The sequence below is a fragment of the Arvicanthis niloticus genome, chromosome 8 (assembly GCF_011762505.2).
Source record: "Arvicanthis niloticus isolate mArvNil1 chromosome 8, mArvNil1.pat.X, whole genome shotgun sequence".
Classification (NCBI taxonomy): Eukaryota; Metazoa; Chordata; class Mammalia; order Rodentia; family Muridae; genus Arvicanthis; species Arvicanthis niloticus.
The window spans coordinates 75,288,306-75,307,675 of record NC_047665.1 but is presented as its reverse complement, the minus strand read 5'-3'; the positions used below and the strand labels follow the sequence as shown (position 1 = coordinate 75,307,675).

At 38.5% G+C, this 19,370-nt stretch overlaps 1 protein-coding gene across 1 annotated transcript in view; it reads right to left on the bottom strand.

The window, feature by feature from the left end:
• Mastl (microtubule associated serine/threonine kinase like) overlaps positions 1-19,370 on the bottom strand; it is a 37,295-nt gene that overhangs the window by 12,597 nt on the left and 5,328 nt on the right. Inside the window, exons 3-9 of the mRNA XM_034509637.2 lie at positions 14,577-14,716; positions 13,931-14,019; positions 9,160-9,266; positions 8,597-8,744; positions 5,673-5,845; positions 2,122-3,225; positions 1,029-1,167 (exon numbers count right to left, since the gene is read on the bottom strand). Coding sequence (XP_034365528.1) covers positions 1,029-1,167; positions 2,122-3,225; positions 5,673-5,845; positions 8,597-8,744; positions 9,160-9,266; positions 13,931-14,019; positions 14,577-14,716 — 1,900 coding nt within the window. The remainder of the gene's footprint in view (positions 1-1,028; positions 1,168-2,121; positions 3,226-5,672; positions 5,846-8,596; positions 8,745-9,159; positions 9,267-13,930; positions 14,020-14,576; positions 14,717-19,370) is intronic.

Genomic DNA, 19,370 nt, shown 5'->3' with positions numbered 1-19,370 from the left:
GTGGATCTGACTCAGGTTCTTATGTTTGCACGGCAAACATTTCATTAACTCACCTGGCCATCTCCACAGCTCCAAGTTGTTTCCTTTTTCCCACTATAAATGCTCCATGACAAAGAGATGCCATGTACTCTTTTTAAGTATCGAAACCAGGTCTACATAGGAAAATGTTGTCTCAAAGAGCAAAAATAAAACAAACAAAAAAGCCTTCCGGTTTGTACCTGTGCTTGGAGCAGAATCTTTGCTCTGGATCCCCAAGAACTTAGCCCATACTCAGTTGCAGCTTGACCCTCCAGGTGTTCTGACACATCTAGGATCACAGACACCAAATACTGACACTGTTGCTGTTGCCAAGAGGTGCTTGCTGACAGGAACCTGGTGTGGCTGTTCCTTGGGAGGTTCTGCCAGCAACTGACCAATGCAGATGTGGATGCTAGGAGTCAACCATCAGACTAAGTTCGGGACTCCGGTGGGGGAGTTGGCAGAAGGACTGGAGTAGTGGAGGGGGATTGCAACCCCATGGGAAGAATAATGTTGGCTGGCCACACCACCCAGTGCTCCCAGGGACTAGACCATCAACCAAGGAGTGTACAGGGAGGGATACATGGTTCCAAATACATCTGTAGCAGAGGATGGCCTTGTCTGACATCAATGGGAGGGGAGGTCCTTGGTCCTGTGGAGGTTTGATGCTCCAGGTGCTGGAGCAGTGGGGTGGGAGAGGGTGGGTGGGTAGGTGAGTACCCTCATAGAGACAAAGGGGAGGGAGGAGAAGGTGGATGTGGGATGGGGGATTTGTGGAGGGGTAATCAGGAAGTGGGCTGTCATTTGAGATGTAAATGAATGGAATGATTAATAAAACAAACAAACAAACCAACCCCATGCCCACAGTATGGATGTTAGAAGACAACTTAGTGGAGAAGAGGAACCATGTAGTTTCCAGGGACTGAATACAGATCAAAGAAATTTCATATAAAAGCGCAATGTAGTCACTGATAAGATATGAAACCCAAGACACATAATGCATATCTTACCATGGGCTGTACCCAGTAAGAGCTCAGGTGCCAGGTAATCTGGAGTCCCTAGAATTCGTCCGTCATCTACTGGCGGTGCCCCTCTTCTCACACTCTTTGGAGTTCTGTATGATGTTCCCAACTTGACCTGATTTGGAGTCTGCTCATTCAAGAGACAACAAATATGTTAATTTCTTTCAAATGAGTAACAACAAACATTCTCTAGGTATGAAACATGCATTCAAATCAGGGATTTAAAAGCAGACTCAGGCTGGTTATAATTATAAAAAGGTTCTTACTGTGATAAAATTCAGTAGCTCAGATAACATCAATTGTTTCAGTAAGATATGACTGTAAACAAAAACAATTTCTTTTGAGAGAGTTTTACTATATAGCTCACACTGACCTCAAACCCATGATTCTCTTTTAGCCCCAGGGAATTCAGATTAAAGGTTTATAAGGAGGTATTCCACCTAAGAAAAGCACCTTGACAGCCTAGATTGATACAAATAAGAAAAGGTATGGCTGACAAAATGACTGAAAAATATTAAGACGATATGTAAGATGAACCAAGTATCTGTCACCTCTTGCACTAAGCAGTCCTTAAAGGTTATAATGTAACTGCTGTTTAACATCAACCTCTGGAAGCAGTGTGATGGGGCTTTTGCCCCTTACAGGCATTTGGAAAATAGGTTCTGAGGTTAAGGGGCATCGAAGCCCTTAAAGGAAAACTGAAATCTCATAACCTAAATTTGGAGTGTAATCTTTTTTATAACGCCCCATCAAAGGAATAAAAGAAATGGAATTTTTGGTTTATATAGTATAGAAAATAAAGACAAATAATATTTGAAATATATATGCTGTTGGCGGATATCGAGATAAACTTCAATTTCCTATCAAAGTATATTGAGATCAGTTTCTTAGAAAAGCACATTTATACAACTATTAAGAATAATAAACATCACTATCAGCTTCACTTTTATGCATGAAAAAAATTTCAACAATCTACAGGAGAATCAAACTGTGTAATTAATACCATATAACCTGGGCAAGAGGCAAGCATGTGTCTTAATAGGTTACTATTCTAATATTGAAAGAATAAAGTGGAATATACCTGATGTGACATACAGACCCTTCCTTTCTCAGTAGGGGTCACAGCCATGGGATATGAACCACTGTAATCACAGGAAATGTCCATACCATCTAAAGAAGTTATGCTCATTTTGGATGGTTCTGAATTACTGGATGCATTAATATGACTGTTAAAACTTCGAAAAGCCACGATGTTGGTTTTAGAGGTTAATGTTTTGGGCACCTTTGAAGGAGGAGCTAACATTTGGCTAGTGTCTTGGCTAGAAGCATGCCAGTCATCTTTTGGCAAGGAATTCTCTTGGCATTTTGTTAACATAAGTAGATCTTCAGTATTTGGTTCTTCAAAAGAGTAGTCTCTGATGCTTTTATCTGGTTCTAAAGCCTGAATTTCCAGTGAACTTTCCATCATAGACGCTCCAGGAAAGGATGAATCAGAATCCATACAGACAGTTTTAGGAGCTCTGTCCTCTTCAGAACATACAGAATTAGAATTGAGGCAGTCCTTTTTATTGCTCAGCTCGCAGTCTTCATCGAGTTCAGACATAAGGTTCTTTGCTATCGTTGGTATATGCAGTTCTTCTGCAGTTAAATAGGTGACAATGTTCTCCTTATTAGCATAGTCATGTTGCTGACTTCCGCACACTGATAGCCTTAGGTTCTGGACTTCCGTTGTCAAGCCTGTATTTTGATTTGCACAGCAGCCCGACCTTTCCTTATTGGCCTCAGACTCCATACAGTGTTTTTTACTTTGTATAATTTCCTGACAAGGACTGGAGTCAACCAAGTGGAAATTTCTTTTACAGTTTCTTTTACCAAGGTGTTCTTCAGATGTAGCACTGGACTTTACAGCCCACTGACTGGACTGACAGAAACCAGCCTGTCTCTCGTCAATGGTCATGTTCTCATTATTTATATCTGGTTCTCTTGCTTCCCAAGAGATTTCCCTGAAGCTTTTTCTAGGGAGGGTCTCTTGGTTGCTTCCAGGGGCGGGAATGGCACTGCTGTCACGAATGGGAGAAAGTGTTAATTCCAGATCTGTTGTTGTCTCGATGGCACTTGTAGATTTTGCATACAGCATTTCAGCTGCATTCCAGCTCATCCTTGCACAGCCTGGGGACTTGGTACTCTATGAGGAGGTAAATGCTACTCTCAGTTACACACCTTAGATCTTTCATAGCTTCCAATCTATGATTCCCCACATGTGATAAATAACCCAGTGAGCTAGTATGTAATCCTTTATTGTTTTTAGATGAAACAGAAGAATTAAAAGCAGTTATAGTATAAGCTACAATATAATACTACATTGGTTATAATCACACTGTTCCAAATGTAACATTGATTACAATTTAAATAAGTTATGTCCCAATGCTTATTTTGATAATATGTTACATGATATTAAACAAGAAAAATTAACAGAATATATTCAGTCAAATTTTGGGGTAGGCTTATATTATAAATATAGTACATGATCTATTTTGCAACAGGGATATGGTGATTGTTTAAAATGGCAAAATGTAAAAGCCTAAAATCTACTGACTGAAAAATTACTGACCAAAAGTAGTTATTGTAAACATGTGTCACTATATAAACAATAACATAAAACCAGAAATATGTATGAATTAAAATCCATTGTTGGGGCTCTGGATATAACTCAAGTGTAGAGTGTGCCAGTGGACAAAAATAAATTAATAAAAAAGTAATTATCAAAAAGACCAACTGACACTGGATTGAAAACAAAGTGCTTTTCTTCCTTTTAATTATTTTATTTTACTTATTCATTTTACATCCCACTCACTGGCCCCTGCCAGTCACAGCCTCCCACAATCTTCCGTTTCTTTTTTGAGACAGCCTCATGTATCCCAGGCTTGCCATAACTAAACACATAGCAAGGAGGAGCCTGAACTCTGATGGAATTACAGTATGTGCCACCAGACCCAAGTTTCATGGTGCTGGAGACTGAGCCAGAGTGCTGTGCCTGCTAGGCAAGCACTGTACCAGCCCCAGAGGAGCAAAATGCTTTTCTTGAAGACTGAATTGAAAAAAAACCTGAAGGTACTTGTTTCAGAATTTTGTATATATTATATATACAATATATTGTGTAAGAGCAGCCAGTGCTCTTAACTGCTGAACCAACTCTGTAACCCTATAGGATCTTATAAGAATGCTTTCACAGCACAATCTTCTGCAGTATCAGTACTGCCTTTTTGTTTTCCTGGCATTACTGGAGACTGAATTTAGGATTATGCAAAACAAGAACTATACCACAAAGATACAACCCTAGCTTTAATGGCATGTATTTTTAATGTACAAACATCAAACTTTGTTAACTATCATTAACTTACTTAGTAGTGAGGAATACTTAGTTCTAAGCAAAAAGATTTTTGAATTATAATTCAGTGGTATTTCTGGTATAGAACTGATAGTGTTATCAGAGCCCCTCCTGGTCCACTGTTACTTGTATGATCTCAGCTTTCCTATGCTCTAGTCGGCTGTGCTCTCAGGCATGCTTCCTCAGTGTAGCACTGAGTGGGAGGAAGTGAAGCTATAGATAGACTGAAAGAGCGCACAGTGTGATCTCTGTAATATGAAGGAGATGAAATAAGAGTTCTAGGAGTAAGAATCTGGTTATTATACAGCATGTGTATCTGTAGCAAAGTCTAAAAAGAAAAAGACTCGATGTCTTGTTTTATCTATGTTTGACTTTACCCTGAAAATACAAATATCCAACAATAATGAAAAAAGTCAGGTTTCTGGGAATAAGAAGCAAATATGATATAAATTGCTTTATCAAATGACTTATTTTGATCTTAAACTTTGATGGAGAACTTAGTATTATTTTACACTTACGTTTCTATGACCTTTTCTATTTATTAGCACCAGTAACTTCATAGAAAAAGCAAAAACAATGTATAAATTAAATAAAATAATATTTGCAGGGTTGATTCAAGGCAGGGTTTTTCTTTGTAGCCTAGGCTGTTCTGGAACCTAGAGATCCACCTGCGTCTGCCTCCTGAATGCAGGGTTTAAGGCATGAACCACCACAGCCTGGCATAAGTAAAATAATTTAAAGACCATCTATTCATGTGGCTAACAGCTGCTCTGTAATAGACTCTTTTAAGGAAACATCCCTATTAACTTTATGTCCTAAAAGTTATATCTGAAGAGTTTCCATTCTATTCAATGAGAAAGTCATAGTAAACAGTACTGAAAGAGATATTGTAAGTTTTAAAATTATGTTGGGAAACAAACAACAAACCCTCAGTTATCTAATGTCTTTATTACAAAAGGAAATGAAAAAGTCTGCCTGGAAGTCAAACATTTTCTGTCCAGTTACTACAATACTTATTCGTTCATCATACATTAAGTAAGACCAGAATCACAACTAAATGAGAGAAGAATTGAAGCTTTTACAAGAATCTGACACAATAAAACTGAAGAATTTTTTCTAATACCTCAACCGTACCCATGTAGCAATGTCATTTCCTACAGGTTTCTTATGGAAAGGTATGGTGTTGGTATCATTGGTTTCATGTGCATTATTAGTTTTAGGTTATGCGTGTACTTCCTCCTAACCTGGCAGTCTCTTTCCCACTTGGGACTGCTGTGGCATTCTGACTCCACACTGGATACGAAGGTATGAGACTGGCTACTGGTACTTGAGGTACCCAGTCTTTTCCTACACTGGAGTAGATTAGAAGTCAGACATTTCACAGGTATTTCTGGATTGGATGCAAGTGTTTCAAAACCTGTAGGGAAAAGAAAATGCTAGTTTATTTTCACAGTTACTAGTTGTTTATGGGTCTTGACTCTTTCCAGGTAAGTGTACTATATATTATATATTATGACTACTCGTTGTGAGCATTACCTAGTCCACAAAGATATTGATACATCTGCTATGATTTTTATTATGTTTATATTCAGGAACTATTTCAAATGTAGGCAATGCTTTGAAGGTTATAACTAAACCAAATCACTTTCATTTGTAAAATGAAAGCCAGGATAAGGAAATTAAAATACAATTAGAAGAAAATTGATTTTGAGCTATATATGATTTATTTTGGAGTTATCAATAATGGACCATTTACTGGTATGCATTAATAAGATATGCTGTAAGGGTAGAATGTTATTAAATTTATCTAGCTCAATTTATGTTTAATTAACGCTGTAGCTGGAGATGTTGAAATTTATAATGCTCATTGGTGTGAAAATTACAGAAAGCCATAGGCATTTGCTTTTTTTTTTTTTTTTGCAGTGCTCAAGATTGAACCATTGACCGTGTGTGTGTGTGTGTGTGTGTGTGTGTATCTCAAATATTCTAACAGTGAGCTTTACACCTATGCACCTATGCCTCTCTTTAAGGGATTCTGTTCCTATGATCTGATAAGTCACATGATAGAAAACTGACTACTAATGAGCCACTGCGATAAGGAAGCACCCAGAGTACACATGCTCCTTCATCCTACATAAATAGCTAGAAACGGCTGCTCCTTAGTTGTGTGTGTGTGTGCGCGCGCACGCGCGCGCATTTGAGTTGGATGCCAGAGATCAGTCTGGGGCAGGGTGTCCCATGCACCATGCATCTTCTTATTTTTTAAAATATGTATTTAAAGTAAGTTTTTTTTTTTTAAAGATTTACTTATTTATTTTATGTATATAAGTACACCATTGCTCTCTTCTGACACAGCCGAAGAGGGCATCAGATCCCATTACAGATAGTTGTGAGCCACCATGTGGTTGCTGGGAATTGAACTCAGGACCTCTGGAAGATCAGTTGGTGCTCTTAACCGCTGAGCCATCTCTCCAGCCCTAAAGTAAGTTTTAAAATTTTTATATGTATTATATAAATTTTAAGTGTTTTGCTTGCATGTATGTCTACACCATGTGCATGCCTAGTACCTGTGGAGGCTAGAGTATGTGTAAGATCCCTGGAACCAGAGTTGTAGACAGTTGTGAGCTGCCATGTAGGCACTGGGAATTGAACACAGGTTCTCTGGAAAAGCAGCCAGTGCCTTTAACTGCTGAGCCATCTCTCCAGTCCCTACTTAGTTTTTTGAGATAAGGTCTCTTTTCTGGTCTAAAGCCGGATAAACAGTCTAGGCTGGCTGGCTAGTCAGCCCAAGGGATTTCTGTCCCTATCTTTAGTGTTGAAATTACAACAGTGCACCACCATGCTGGCTTTCTCAAGTGGTTCTGTAGACTGGTTAAAGGCCCTCACTTCACTTTTCATTAGACCAAGACAATTACGCTTTACTGACTTAGGAGAGGATCTAAAGAGTTTATGTACATATAATGGACGCACACTGTGACGGCTTGAATGAGAGTGGCCTGCAAAGGCTCATGTTGGACTGATTGGTCCCCAGTTGACAAAACTGTTCGGGAAGGATTAGTTATAGCCTTATAAGAGGAGGTTTGTCATGGGTACAGACCTGAGGCTAAAGAAAGACATTGCCAGTGTGTCCTTGGCCTCCTGCTTGTGGATCAAGATGTGAGCTTTCAGCTGTTACTCAAACCATTACTTCTGTGTTCTAGCTCTGCCATCATGACCTCTAACCTCTGGAACTGGAAGCCCAGTTAAATTCTTAAATGCTTTCTTTTGTTAAGTTGCCTTGGTTATGCAGTTTTATTATAGCAATAGAGAGGTAAGAAACATACATCGTTTTTCTTTCTCCAAAAGGGATGAACATGGCATTAAACGCTAGGAAATTAGAGCCTTGTAACATAGTAAGCATTACATTTTACAACTAGGAAGGAAGTTTCATTTCAAAGCCCATCTAATACAACTTAATTTTTCATACACAAATCCTCTAGGTGGATCAGTAGGTCTTGAACTAAGGACCTAGCTGCCTCTGGGTGCTGGGATTAAAGATGTGTGACATCATCCTCAGCATCCGTTTTCAGATACAAAGATACGGTTACTTGGAAACCAGTCATGGTGACACACACCCTTAACTTTTTTACTTAGGAGGCTGAGGCAAGAGGATTGAAATTTAAAGGCCAATCTCAGCTCATAGTTCAACATCAGCCTGGACAACATATTGAGAACTTGTCTCAAAAACACTAGCAAAACAAAACAAAATAAACAAACAAAAGCCCCAAAAGGAAACCAAAATCCTACCCCCAAAACAAATAGTAATAAGAAACTGCAACCTTTGAGTTTTTAAATTTAAACTACCTTGAAAAATTTTAAAATAAGTTTACAAAGACACTAAATACTACAGTTACTTTGTTCTCTTCATGTAAAATTTCCATAGACCCAATTATAGTGAAATTCACCCAACAATCATTTAGATAATTGAATATGATTATTAGCAAGATGGTTTATTCTATGGACTTATAAAATCTACTGTGTTTGTCAGAAATGGCGTATATATAATGAAATATAGAAGGGCCACAGATGGCCTGAAGTTATTAAATTGCTATTAGAAATGTAAAGTTTTGAGATATTTTTGTTCTTTAAAGGACACACTTAGTGGAATAAGATACCCTTTTATACTCACTTGATTTTAGTAGTTTGCTTGAGTAAGAAGTCGGCTCCTTCTGATCTACGGACATAGGACAAATTAATCCTTGAGAAAGTTGTCCTTCAGACTTAGGGGCTGAAAACATGTTTGCAGAGTCTTGATCTTTTTCTCCAACTGGTGTGAACTATTAAAAAGCAAAATTATTTGGGGTCAGTGAGATGGTCAAGGTAAAGGCACCTGCCACCTGATGGCATGACTTCAATCCCGGTTCTCCATGTGGCAGAAGAAGAGAACTGCCTTATACAAGTGTCCTCTGCTTCCACTTGTGCACTCTGGTGTACACATCACACCTACATGTGATAAAAATGTTTTAAAAAGAAAAAAATACTAAAAGCAAAAATTAAACACAAGTACTAAGAGCTTCAGCTTCAGATGAATACTGTAGAAGCTCTACCACCTGAATAAAAGAACTGCCAACAGTAACGCTGTCTCATGCTTGGTACTTACATCCATCCTATTTTTATTTTAAAGCAGGCTTTAAAATTTTCAGTGGTAATCATGTAAAGGTATTTTATAAATTTTCCTTATGAGGTACTTACAAATCCCAAAGAACTGATGAGAGATAAGACTTGTCCTGGGGTTCTTGAATAATCTTGCTTAGGTTTAGACATTGACGGTGTTGTGAGAATATCCATCATATTGATGTCTATACATGCAAAAGAAAATATATGAATATATTTAAAACCTTTGCTTATCATTGAGTATATAAATAATACATGTTCTGAACTTTGTCTTTCTGTGCTAGAAACTTTACCTATAGAACTGGCTGGCGTAGGATACACATATGCAGAGGCAACATTTATAAGTAATTAACTAATTGAAATCATTAAAATTTTGAGTAGAGATATAGCTCAGTGGCAGAGTGTCTTGCCCAGAATAGCATGCATAAGGCCCAGGGTTTAAGTCTCAGGACTGGAAAAAAAAGTTTTCTTGAACAGTCTTGTAGAATAGGTTGAATATAGTGAAATAACTCAAAATGCTATCAACTATTCAGGAAACACTAGCTCACAAATTATCAGTTATCTCAGTCAAGCAATTGCCACTGCTGTTGACTAGTCACCAAAATGAGATTGTATGGCTTACTGCTGAGCAAACTACAGTCTCTCACTGTAAGATACAGAAACACTACCATGGAATAGAGCTAGGAGTTTCCTCCCTGCTGGCTAGCCATCACAGTACCAGAGAGTGCCAGGGGTCTGGCAGGGAGGGACTGGGGATAATCAGTAACAGTTTTATTGAGCTGTAGATACATACTGCTGCTAGACTAGAGGCAGACATGACCACTGGTGCAATAGTTTTAAGTGTGTTATGTGGGTGACTTACTAGTCTCTGAATGGATTTAAGCCCTGCTCTGAGGGAGGGAATCCTTGTCTGAAACTGAACTCAGTCATAAGTTCATGGCTGGGAATGTATTAGGTCCTGGGGAGGGGGAGGTCCCTACTGCTCTTATTCTGACACATGGATATGGTGTACCTGTCAAATCACAATCAAAATAATTATGTTTACTAGCCACAGGTCATTGTTGCTGTTGGCTCTAGCTAGAGAAGTTTATTTTTGAAGTGGGCTTAGTAAGTACAGATGCTCATACCCAATCAAAGTGATAAAAACAACTGACTGTCGAGTGCTCAGCACGAAGGGACACACTTCACTATAGCTGGCAAGTGGGGGAGACTGGCGTGGAATTCTGACTTACAGGAATGACTACAGGATTCTTAAATTTAAGCCAATGTGATCACCTGACCAAGACTTAAGATTAGGCCCACCAACATTATGCCATGGGGTGGAAGGTGTTAATGACGTTTCTCTTTCCTGAGGATCTCTATGTCGTTAATGGTTTCTGAGGGAGGAAGAGACAGTTCTTTCTCTGAGGTAGCTACTGTTAAGGGCACACACTCTAGGAAATGACCCTACTATAACTAACTGGGCATTTAAGAAAACACAAAAGACATGAAAGCATCAGATGCACTAATTGGGAAGAGGAAGGGGATCAGTAGACATGGGGTGACAGGGGGAAGTGTGTGTGTGAATATGACTAAAACACATTATAAACATGTATGAAAATTCACTGTTACCTGTTAGACTTAAAAATTATAAGCTCTGAAATTAGGCAAGAAAATTTGTTATAAATAAAGTACTGAGAAAAAAAGAAATAAGTTAATTCAACTATGGGCCTTTTATATCAACTAATATGTTAAGCTTAGGTCAAGAGAGAAATGAATCTATTTTGTTAGCATGTTTCAATATATTTGAATGCTTAGTGACCTGGGAGTGGAACTGTTTGAAAGGATTAGAAGGATTAGGAAGTGTAGCCTTGTTGGAGGAGATGTGACCTTGTTTGAGGAACTGTGTCACTGCAGGGTGAGTGTTGAGGTTTCAAAAGCACATACCAGGTCCAACCTCTCTCACTCTGCCTATGGATCAGGATGTAAAGCTCTCAGTTACTGTTCTAGTACCTGCTTGCATGCAGCCAAGCTCTCTGCTATGTTGATAATGGACCTATGCCCTGAAACTGCAAGCAAGCCCCCACTTAGCTGCTTGCTTTTATGAGTTGCTTTGATTGTGCTGTCTCTCATAGCAATAACAGTGATTGAGATACTACTTTAAAATAATTCAACATTGAATATAATACTTTATTATTTTATTTAGATGATAAAGTAAAAGTCTGTTCTATTTGATGTAAGTCTTTAAGAAATATATTCAACCTGAAACCCAAGCTCTTGGAAGGCTGAAGCAGTAAGATTACTATGAGTTCAAGGTCCAAGGAAGGCCCTGTCTTAAAAGCATTATACTACAAGTCTCAACATACCAATTTCATTTGTTTCACACTGATGAAGCAGTTAAAAAAAAGGAATAATAATCTTACATATTCTAGGCCTGCCTTACTTTATGACCAAAAATGACTTGAACATACCAATATAGTCCTTTTCCATTTTGCAATAACTGATTAGGAGCTGGGTTTATGTTAAAAGAAAGATAATATGGTAAATATATTATATATTATAGAACATCCCTCCTATAGACTGCACAATCAGATATTACCTCTGAATCAAGACATGTGAAAAATCATATGAAGCGGGATTAGGAAGACTATAAAGACTTTCATATCAGCTTAGGTAAGACGTTTACCTAATTTAGGTATAATTGTAGACTTGTATTTTTAAACAATTATAATTTAGAGCTTACAATTTTGAGTTCCAATTTTACATTACTCTTCATACATTAAACAAACCTTTTGAAAAAACTAGCACATGACTGTATACCTGTGTTCAGGGGCAGAGGCTAGAGAGACAGGAAGACTGACAAATTCAAGGCCAGCCTGATCTCTATAATGAATTCTAGGCTAGTCAGGGCTATAGAATAAGAACATGTCTGAAAAGTCCAAAAACAAGGGCTAGTGAGGTGGCTTAGCCTGGTGACCTGAGTTTGAACCCTGGAATCCATGTGAAGGTAGGAGGACAGAACTTATTCCACAAAGTTGTTTCTCTGACCTCCACACATGCCATGAATGCCTCCACATCATGCACATATACACAATAATAAATAAATGAATAATCCAAAATCCAAACCAAAAAGCTCTGCCTTTTCCTACAACCCTTTTGGTGTGTGTATCTGTGTTGGTGGAATACAGATCTAGGGCCTTGGATATGCTAAGCAAGCAAATTACTGCAGGGCCACGTGTAGCATTCTCATCTACAGTTTTCCTTTGGTTTGTTTTTTAAGCTTTTAAATTAGCACACAAAGGGCTGGATTTCATCAATAGCATCTTTATACATTGTGTGGTTACACTTTGTTCTCATTCCTTACCCTACCCCAGGGTCTCTTCACCTCTCTTCTTCATCTATACTTCTTTACAAAAAATGGATTTATGTGTACAAGTGTGTGTCTGCATGTCTGTAAGCCCAAATGCATCTGTGTGCCTGTGGAGGCCAGCAGAGAGCAGCAGATCCCCTGGAGCAGGATAATAGGCAGGTGCAAGCCCCTGAAAGTCAGTGTATGGAACTGAACTCTGGTTAGAGAACCATGTGCAGCAAACACTTTTAATTGTTGAGCCATTTCACTAGTCTCTCTTATGTACTTCTTTTTTTTTTTTTTCTTTTCTTCAGAGCTGAGGACTGAACCCAGGGCCTTGCGCTTGCTAGGCAAGCGCTCTACCACTGAGCTAAATCCCCAACCCTTGTGTACTTCTTAATAGAGAATCAGCTCTACTTCCAAGTTGGTAATTTATCATCTTGCCACATTTCTATGATGAACTTAAGTAAAGTCTTGTTTCAATTCATTACACAATGGTACTGCAAATCATTTTATTCACTTACATTTTGTTCTCTAGACATAGTGCCTTAAACTTCAAAACCTAAGATCGACAGGCTAGGAATGTAGCTTAGTGTCAGAATGCTTGCTTAGCGTACAAGAGGCCTTGAGTTCAGTCTCTAGTATTTAGAAATCAAAACATCAAAACCAGGTATAGTTAGTGATCTACTTTTATAATCCCAGCACTTGGGAGATGGAGGCAAGAGTTCACGGATATTTTTGGCTACATAACAAGTTTGAGTACAAGCAAGGCTACAAAAACCCTGTGTTACTCTACCTTCTTCCCCCCAAAAATCTATATAAAATCAGAGAGAATTAAAATATTTTATCTTTTTAATATACAAATTTCCTTTTGCCAGCATTAGGCCAATATACAATCTCTTTAGAAAAACTGTGCTTTTTTTTTTCTTTGTAGTTTTATTCATGAGTCAGTTGTCCTTTGTGATATTAACAATGTGAAATGTTTACTTTGTTTACTTTGTTGTTTTTTTATGCTAGCATTTTAAAAATTCCTACTCAGAAATGAACTTATTTCCTTACATACAGGAACAAATTGTATCTGTCAAGGTCTTGGTGGTGGCAAGATGTACCTACATAAGTGTTTTAGGAATCAGCTCTGGGTTAGATTGTTCATGCTTAAATATTCATCCTGTTTCAGCATGGATAAAGAGAATGGTGGCTGCCAGTTCCAGTTTTAAATATCTAAGGAATTTTAAGGATCTTTGAAGATCTAAGAATGATCTTTTATTTGTTTGTTTCTTCTTCCTCCTCCTCCTCTTTCTTCTTTTTTTTGTTCTAGGATTGGATCCAGTTAAGCAAACATTCTGCCAACATACCCCAAGCCTCCTTTGAGTGGGACAAAACCAACATCACATACTCATTTCTAGCCTATCTCAGAACAAACAGCCGTCACATTTTATCTAGTATAGTAAAAAAAGGTAATGGAAGAGTCTCAAAGTTTGTTGGGTTTTTAAAAAGGCGCTTACCTGCTGTCATTCTTACCTCTATTCAGAGTAACCTTGGAAAGGCCAAAATCTGTCAGCTTAATATGACCCTCATTGGAAATAAGCATATTGTCTGGTTTCAAATCCCTGAATATACAAAAAAAGCAAACTGATACTGAATTACAAAAAACAACTGTAGTTATTTCTTTTCAAATAAAAGTATAGAAAACAGCTCTCAGAAATATCTGTTACATATTAGAATCTACAAAAATCTGTGTGGTTCAATACTAGATTATTTGGCATTATTTTTGGACATCTCATCCTCCTGCCAGTGCAAATTTATATCCACTTTTTAAAAGTAAGGCATGATTAAGCTTTAACAGAGCAGAGCCACTTACTTTTCTCTGAACAGACGAAAGGTGGGCATGTCAGCTGGGACCACAAACTCTGTTACTATTGCATGTATTGGTGTGGGAGTGGAAAGAGGTTAGTAATCTTTACATTAAAATGTCATGTTTATGTTCGAAGCAACAGTAAACAAATACAGGCAGGTTAAATAAGAGCTAATGCGGTCTCTAAGTACATATTACAACTGTGCTGTAGGTCAAATAGGCACGTCCTGTATGTGAGCAAGTAGTCTCTGCAGAGAGTCAAGATTCTAACACATCCTCTTTAAGTAACAATGTGTGAAACGTCAGTCTTACCTATGGATGATCCCATGTCTGTGCAGGTAGTCTAAAGCCAATGCTACTTCAGAAATATATTTTATAGCCATCTCTTCATCAAAATAACCATATATATGTAGGAGAGACTTGACATCTCCACCAATAAGATATTCCATTATCTATCAAAAGAGAATTTAAAAATGATATTTTTGAAATATATAGTGTTTAGGCATTACTGTTTTATTTTGTTTAGAAGAGTTATTTTTATTTTTGTTATCACTCATGGGCCTGAGTAATAACAAAAAATATTTTCTGCCCCAGCTTTCCAAGTACTGGGAATGTAAGCATGCACCATTAATCCCAGCTTCTTACTATTTTTCTGGTGAAAAATTAAACTGGTCAGTTTGAACAAAAATCAGTTATATAAAAGTTCTAAGACTATTAGATTTACTTCCCACTTGCCAACATCTCAGTTCACAAATTTTTAGCATGGGCCAGAACTGGTTTCTTCTCCACACACATATATTTTTTTTTTTTCCCCACGAGACTCGGGAAACGGGACGGCGGGACTCGAACCCGCGCCACACACATATTTAATGTTAGTATTATGAATTGTCCTGGCTAGTTTTTATGTCAACTTGACACAAGCTAGTGAACCTCATTTGAGAAAATGCTCTCATAAGCCTATAGGACATTTTCTTACTGATTGATGGAGGAGGGCCTAGTACATTGTGGGTGGTACCATCCATGGGCTGGAGATTCTGGGTTCTAGCAGGCTGAATAATCCTAACACCTCTCTGGGTGTTAACTTTGCATAATGAGATTATGAATGTAAGGAATGCTGCTCTGTTGACCTTTAATGCTGCAGATAATGCTGATAAAATTATCCATGGCCTGAGCTCAGTATTTCCAGTTTGGACAAACCTCAGGAATGGCATATATAGCTTGATCAGGCTAGCCCTTCTTGTCCTGGGAATACTTTTATTTCGACCCATCGTGTTAAAGCTTATCTTTAACAACATCAACATGTTGGCAGCTGAAGTACATGGCTTAAACCTGAAAATGGACCCCCAGACAGAGTTATTAAATTAACAGGCTGGCAAGCCAAGGATGGGTAAGATTCTGCACAGAGCCTTACCAACCTAAGACATAAGTGCCTTTGATAATGCATATCCCATGACAGATAAGGAAGGCATTCTTGTCAGAATGACCTAAGACAGGCTCAGTCTTGTTAACAAAATAAAAAAGGGGGAGAGGGGGAGAGCCTTTGGGGCTGCTTGGCAAGAAGCTGACATGGGCCAAGGACAAAAAAAGGGGCTGCTTGACAGAAATATGACATTGGCCAAGGACAAGGAAGTAGGCTTCAAGCAGGAATCTGACATTAGACTAGAACAAAGAAGCAATTTCAGGTAGGAGTCTAAATCGTAGGCTACAACAAAGAAGTAATCTCAGGCAGAAATCTAAATATTAGGCCAGAACAAAGAATGAATTTCAGACAAGAATCTAAATTTTAGGCTAGAACAAGGAAGTAGGCTTCAGACATGAAAATGACCTTAGGCTACTATAGGGAAGTAGGCTCAGACACTTTGGTCATCCCGATAAGCCTTTAGAAACAGTGATCACGTGAGTGTTCATGTAACTGGGTTTAATGCCTTGCTTTTTCTTTGACTATTTGTGTTTATTGTATTGCTTGTTTCTCAACTATTTGCATCTATTGTATTGTTAGACCCTCAACCTAGAACTGACCTTAATACATGCATGTAATCAAAATGGTATAAAAGCATAAAGGAAGAAGGGGTATAGGATCTAGGGAGGGGAAATGGGGAAAGGGGATGACATCTGTACTGTAAATAAATAAAATATCCAATAAAAAAAAAAAAAAAAGAAAAAAGCAAGCAAGCAAGCAAGCAAGCAAGCAAGCCGAGTAAGCCCTGAGGAGCAAGCCAGTAAGCAGAACCCCTCCATGGCCTCTGCATCAGCTCCTATCTCCAGGTTCCAGCTTTCTTCAATGAATATGTAACTCAGGACATGTAAGCCCCAAACCCCTTTCTTCCCCAAGTTGCTGTGGTTATGGTGTTTTATTACAGCACTAGAAACCCTAAGACACATGTTAACATTTACAGTCTAATAAATATGCTGTTGAGGCTAGCCTTGAATTCCTGGGCTCACAGACCCTCGTGCCTTGGCTTTTTTATTGCTGCAATCACAGGCACACACCATACCTGGCTAGTGTTATATTTTTGCTGACTAATTTGATAATAAAAGTTAATGAACTGTTACCCTGAAATTTTTGTTTTAAGATAGGGTATTCTGCTGTACCCCTGGGCTGGCCTAGGACTTGCAATCCTCCTGCCTTTACCTCTCAAGTGCTGAGACTGTGGGCTTGTCCTGTGACACCTGACTGCCATTAAACTTGTCATGAATTGCTGAATAAGACAGCCTTATGCAAATACAGAGGAATAAGATTCTAATATATAGTATATATTTAGATTTCTATGACCATCTCAATATTGTTCTTTATAGATTTCCTCCCCAGTCTCCATTCACCAAGACCACAAAACAAGTTTTTTGTTACATTTCTTGATTTCTCTAGTCTGGAGCCTATGTCTAGTGTTTGTATGTCTAGTGTGCATCTTTCACAATACAATATTGAAGAAAACAGGTTTATTTACAGGAAGAGGCTTTTTAATTTGAGGTTTTCGGTTATTTCCTCATGGTTCCACGTTGTGAATATTGGGCAGAAGTATCAAAGTGATGCTCTCCTTTTCAGTGATGGCTACTAGCAGAGCCACTTAGAAGTGACTCTAAGTCTTTTTGAGTTGCCCTCCATCCCCAAAAACCTAGGGACTGATCCTAGGGCCTTGTGGACATTAGGCAAGCAAACTACCACTGAGCTATATCCTCAGGCCTCTGGATCTCTAATAATGCCTTAGATAGTGTTGACATTGTTTGTGTATGGACCACATTTTGAGCACCAAGATCTAAGAATCTAAACCAATAATGAAGTTAGATATGATAGGTAAGACACTGTCTATTATTGAATGTCTAGAATGAATAAAAATAGAACTGGGGATACAGCTCAGTGGCAGGATTCTTCCCTAGCACGTGTAGGGGCCTGGGTTTGGGCCTCAGTACCACATACAAACAGTAAGCCAAAAACAACAAATGAAAGAAATATTATAGCTGTCTAATTATTACAGCAATTCTAGAGTAAAAATAAAAGGCTCCACATTCAGCAATCACACCTAGCACTCACCTACTGTTGTAATAGGACTGAAAGCTACTGGATACCAAGGAGTTAAATCCATCAGTCACGGTTTTTACATACAAACATGCAAAACAGGGTGCTATAAAAGTATTTGGAGACCTCAGGAAGAATTAAAGGATTAAGCAGAGGCAGGCAAGCATAGAGATAGCTTACCAACCCAGGGTCATTTCTGGCTTGAGCCCCATCTGCATTCAGCTGCAAGTACATCCCCTCTCCAAACAAAGCAGTTGGGTCACCCTGACCCATCCTCCCTAGCAGTCCTTATTAACTCTCTGTGGATGAACACATCTTGAAACATATCCTGAAAGCAGAGGTAGTGAGCCTGTTCAGTTTACGCTAGTGCAGCAAGATGATCCACGTTCTAAACATGAACTGTCAAGGGAAAAACCCTATTTATGACCAGATGCCTATGCATAACTGGGCGTGTACATAATTAAAATCAGATGCATCATAGGAAAGGACATGCAGAGTGGACAACAGTTTAAATAACCCGAGTTTATTAAACAGAAAACTCCCCAAGTCTCTCCCCACTCAGTCAACTCCTCTTCCTCCTGGAAGACTCAGGTAGCCCAAGGGCTTTGGAGCAGATTTCTCAGTCTGCTATTCCTGTTCAACTGCCCATTATTCACCCTGCCTTTGAATAAAACTTGGCTATTTGTGTGTTTCTTGAATTCCTGGAGCAAGATGCCAATAACCTGGAAACTTCTGGTAACAACTTTCCTACCTTCTTTGGACATAGCATTCAATATTACCTAGGTCTCATATTCCACAAACCTCTGATGACTAATAGGTGACTAAATGGTCCCCAACATAAAGTCTAAACTCAACATTCATTCATATTCATATTCATTCTCTCTCTCTCTCTCTCTTTCTCTCTCCCTCCCTCCCTCCCTCCCCCTGCCCTTTCTTTTTTAGGGTCTTCTATATAGCTCCAGCTGGCCTAGAACTTGCAATCTTCCTTCTTCTGCCTTCCACGTGCTGATATTATAGACCTGTGCCATCTTGCACAGCTTTTAACTTTGCTTTGGAGGTGAATACCCAGACAAACTTGCATCCTCACACCAAAGGATTCTGTGTTGTCTGCTGCCTTCAGAGAAAACAGGCAGGGGCTTCCTGTATGATTCCCTTTGCCATTCATTTGAACTATGGCTTGTTGAAAAATAAAAAGAAAACAGATTGCCTTGTTTGTAAATTCATCTTGATGCAGTAAAACAGTGCTCAGCACTATGCCACAGAACCTCGTCCTTCCTACAAATGTTGTCTTAGTAGATCTTTGTACCACACTTAACACGAGTCTAAATATACTTGAAGGTTTATTGAAGACTGCAAATGGACTAAATCATCAGGTACCAGGCCAGTTTTTAGACAAAGTATCATTTTTATAACTCACTTAAAGTATTTAGATGAGGTATAATTTAAATTAGTAGGCACATTATTCTCCATAGTGTCAATAGATTGCAAACAATCCATTGAAAGTTGTTAACAGAAGACAAGACTAAAATCCTCAAAGTAAAGGGAGGCCTGCCTTCAGACGGCTTGGAGAAATGACAGCATTAATACTTCAT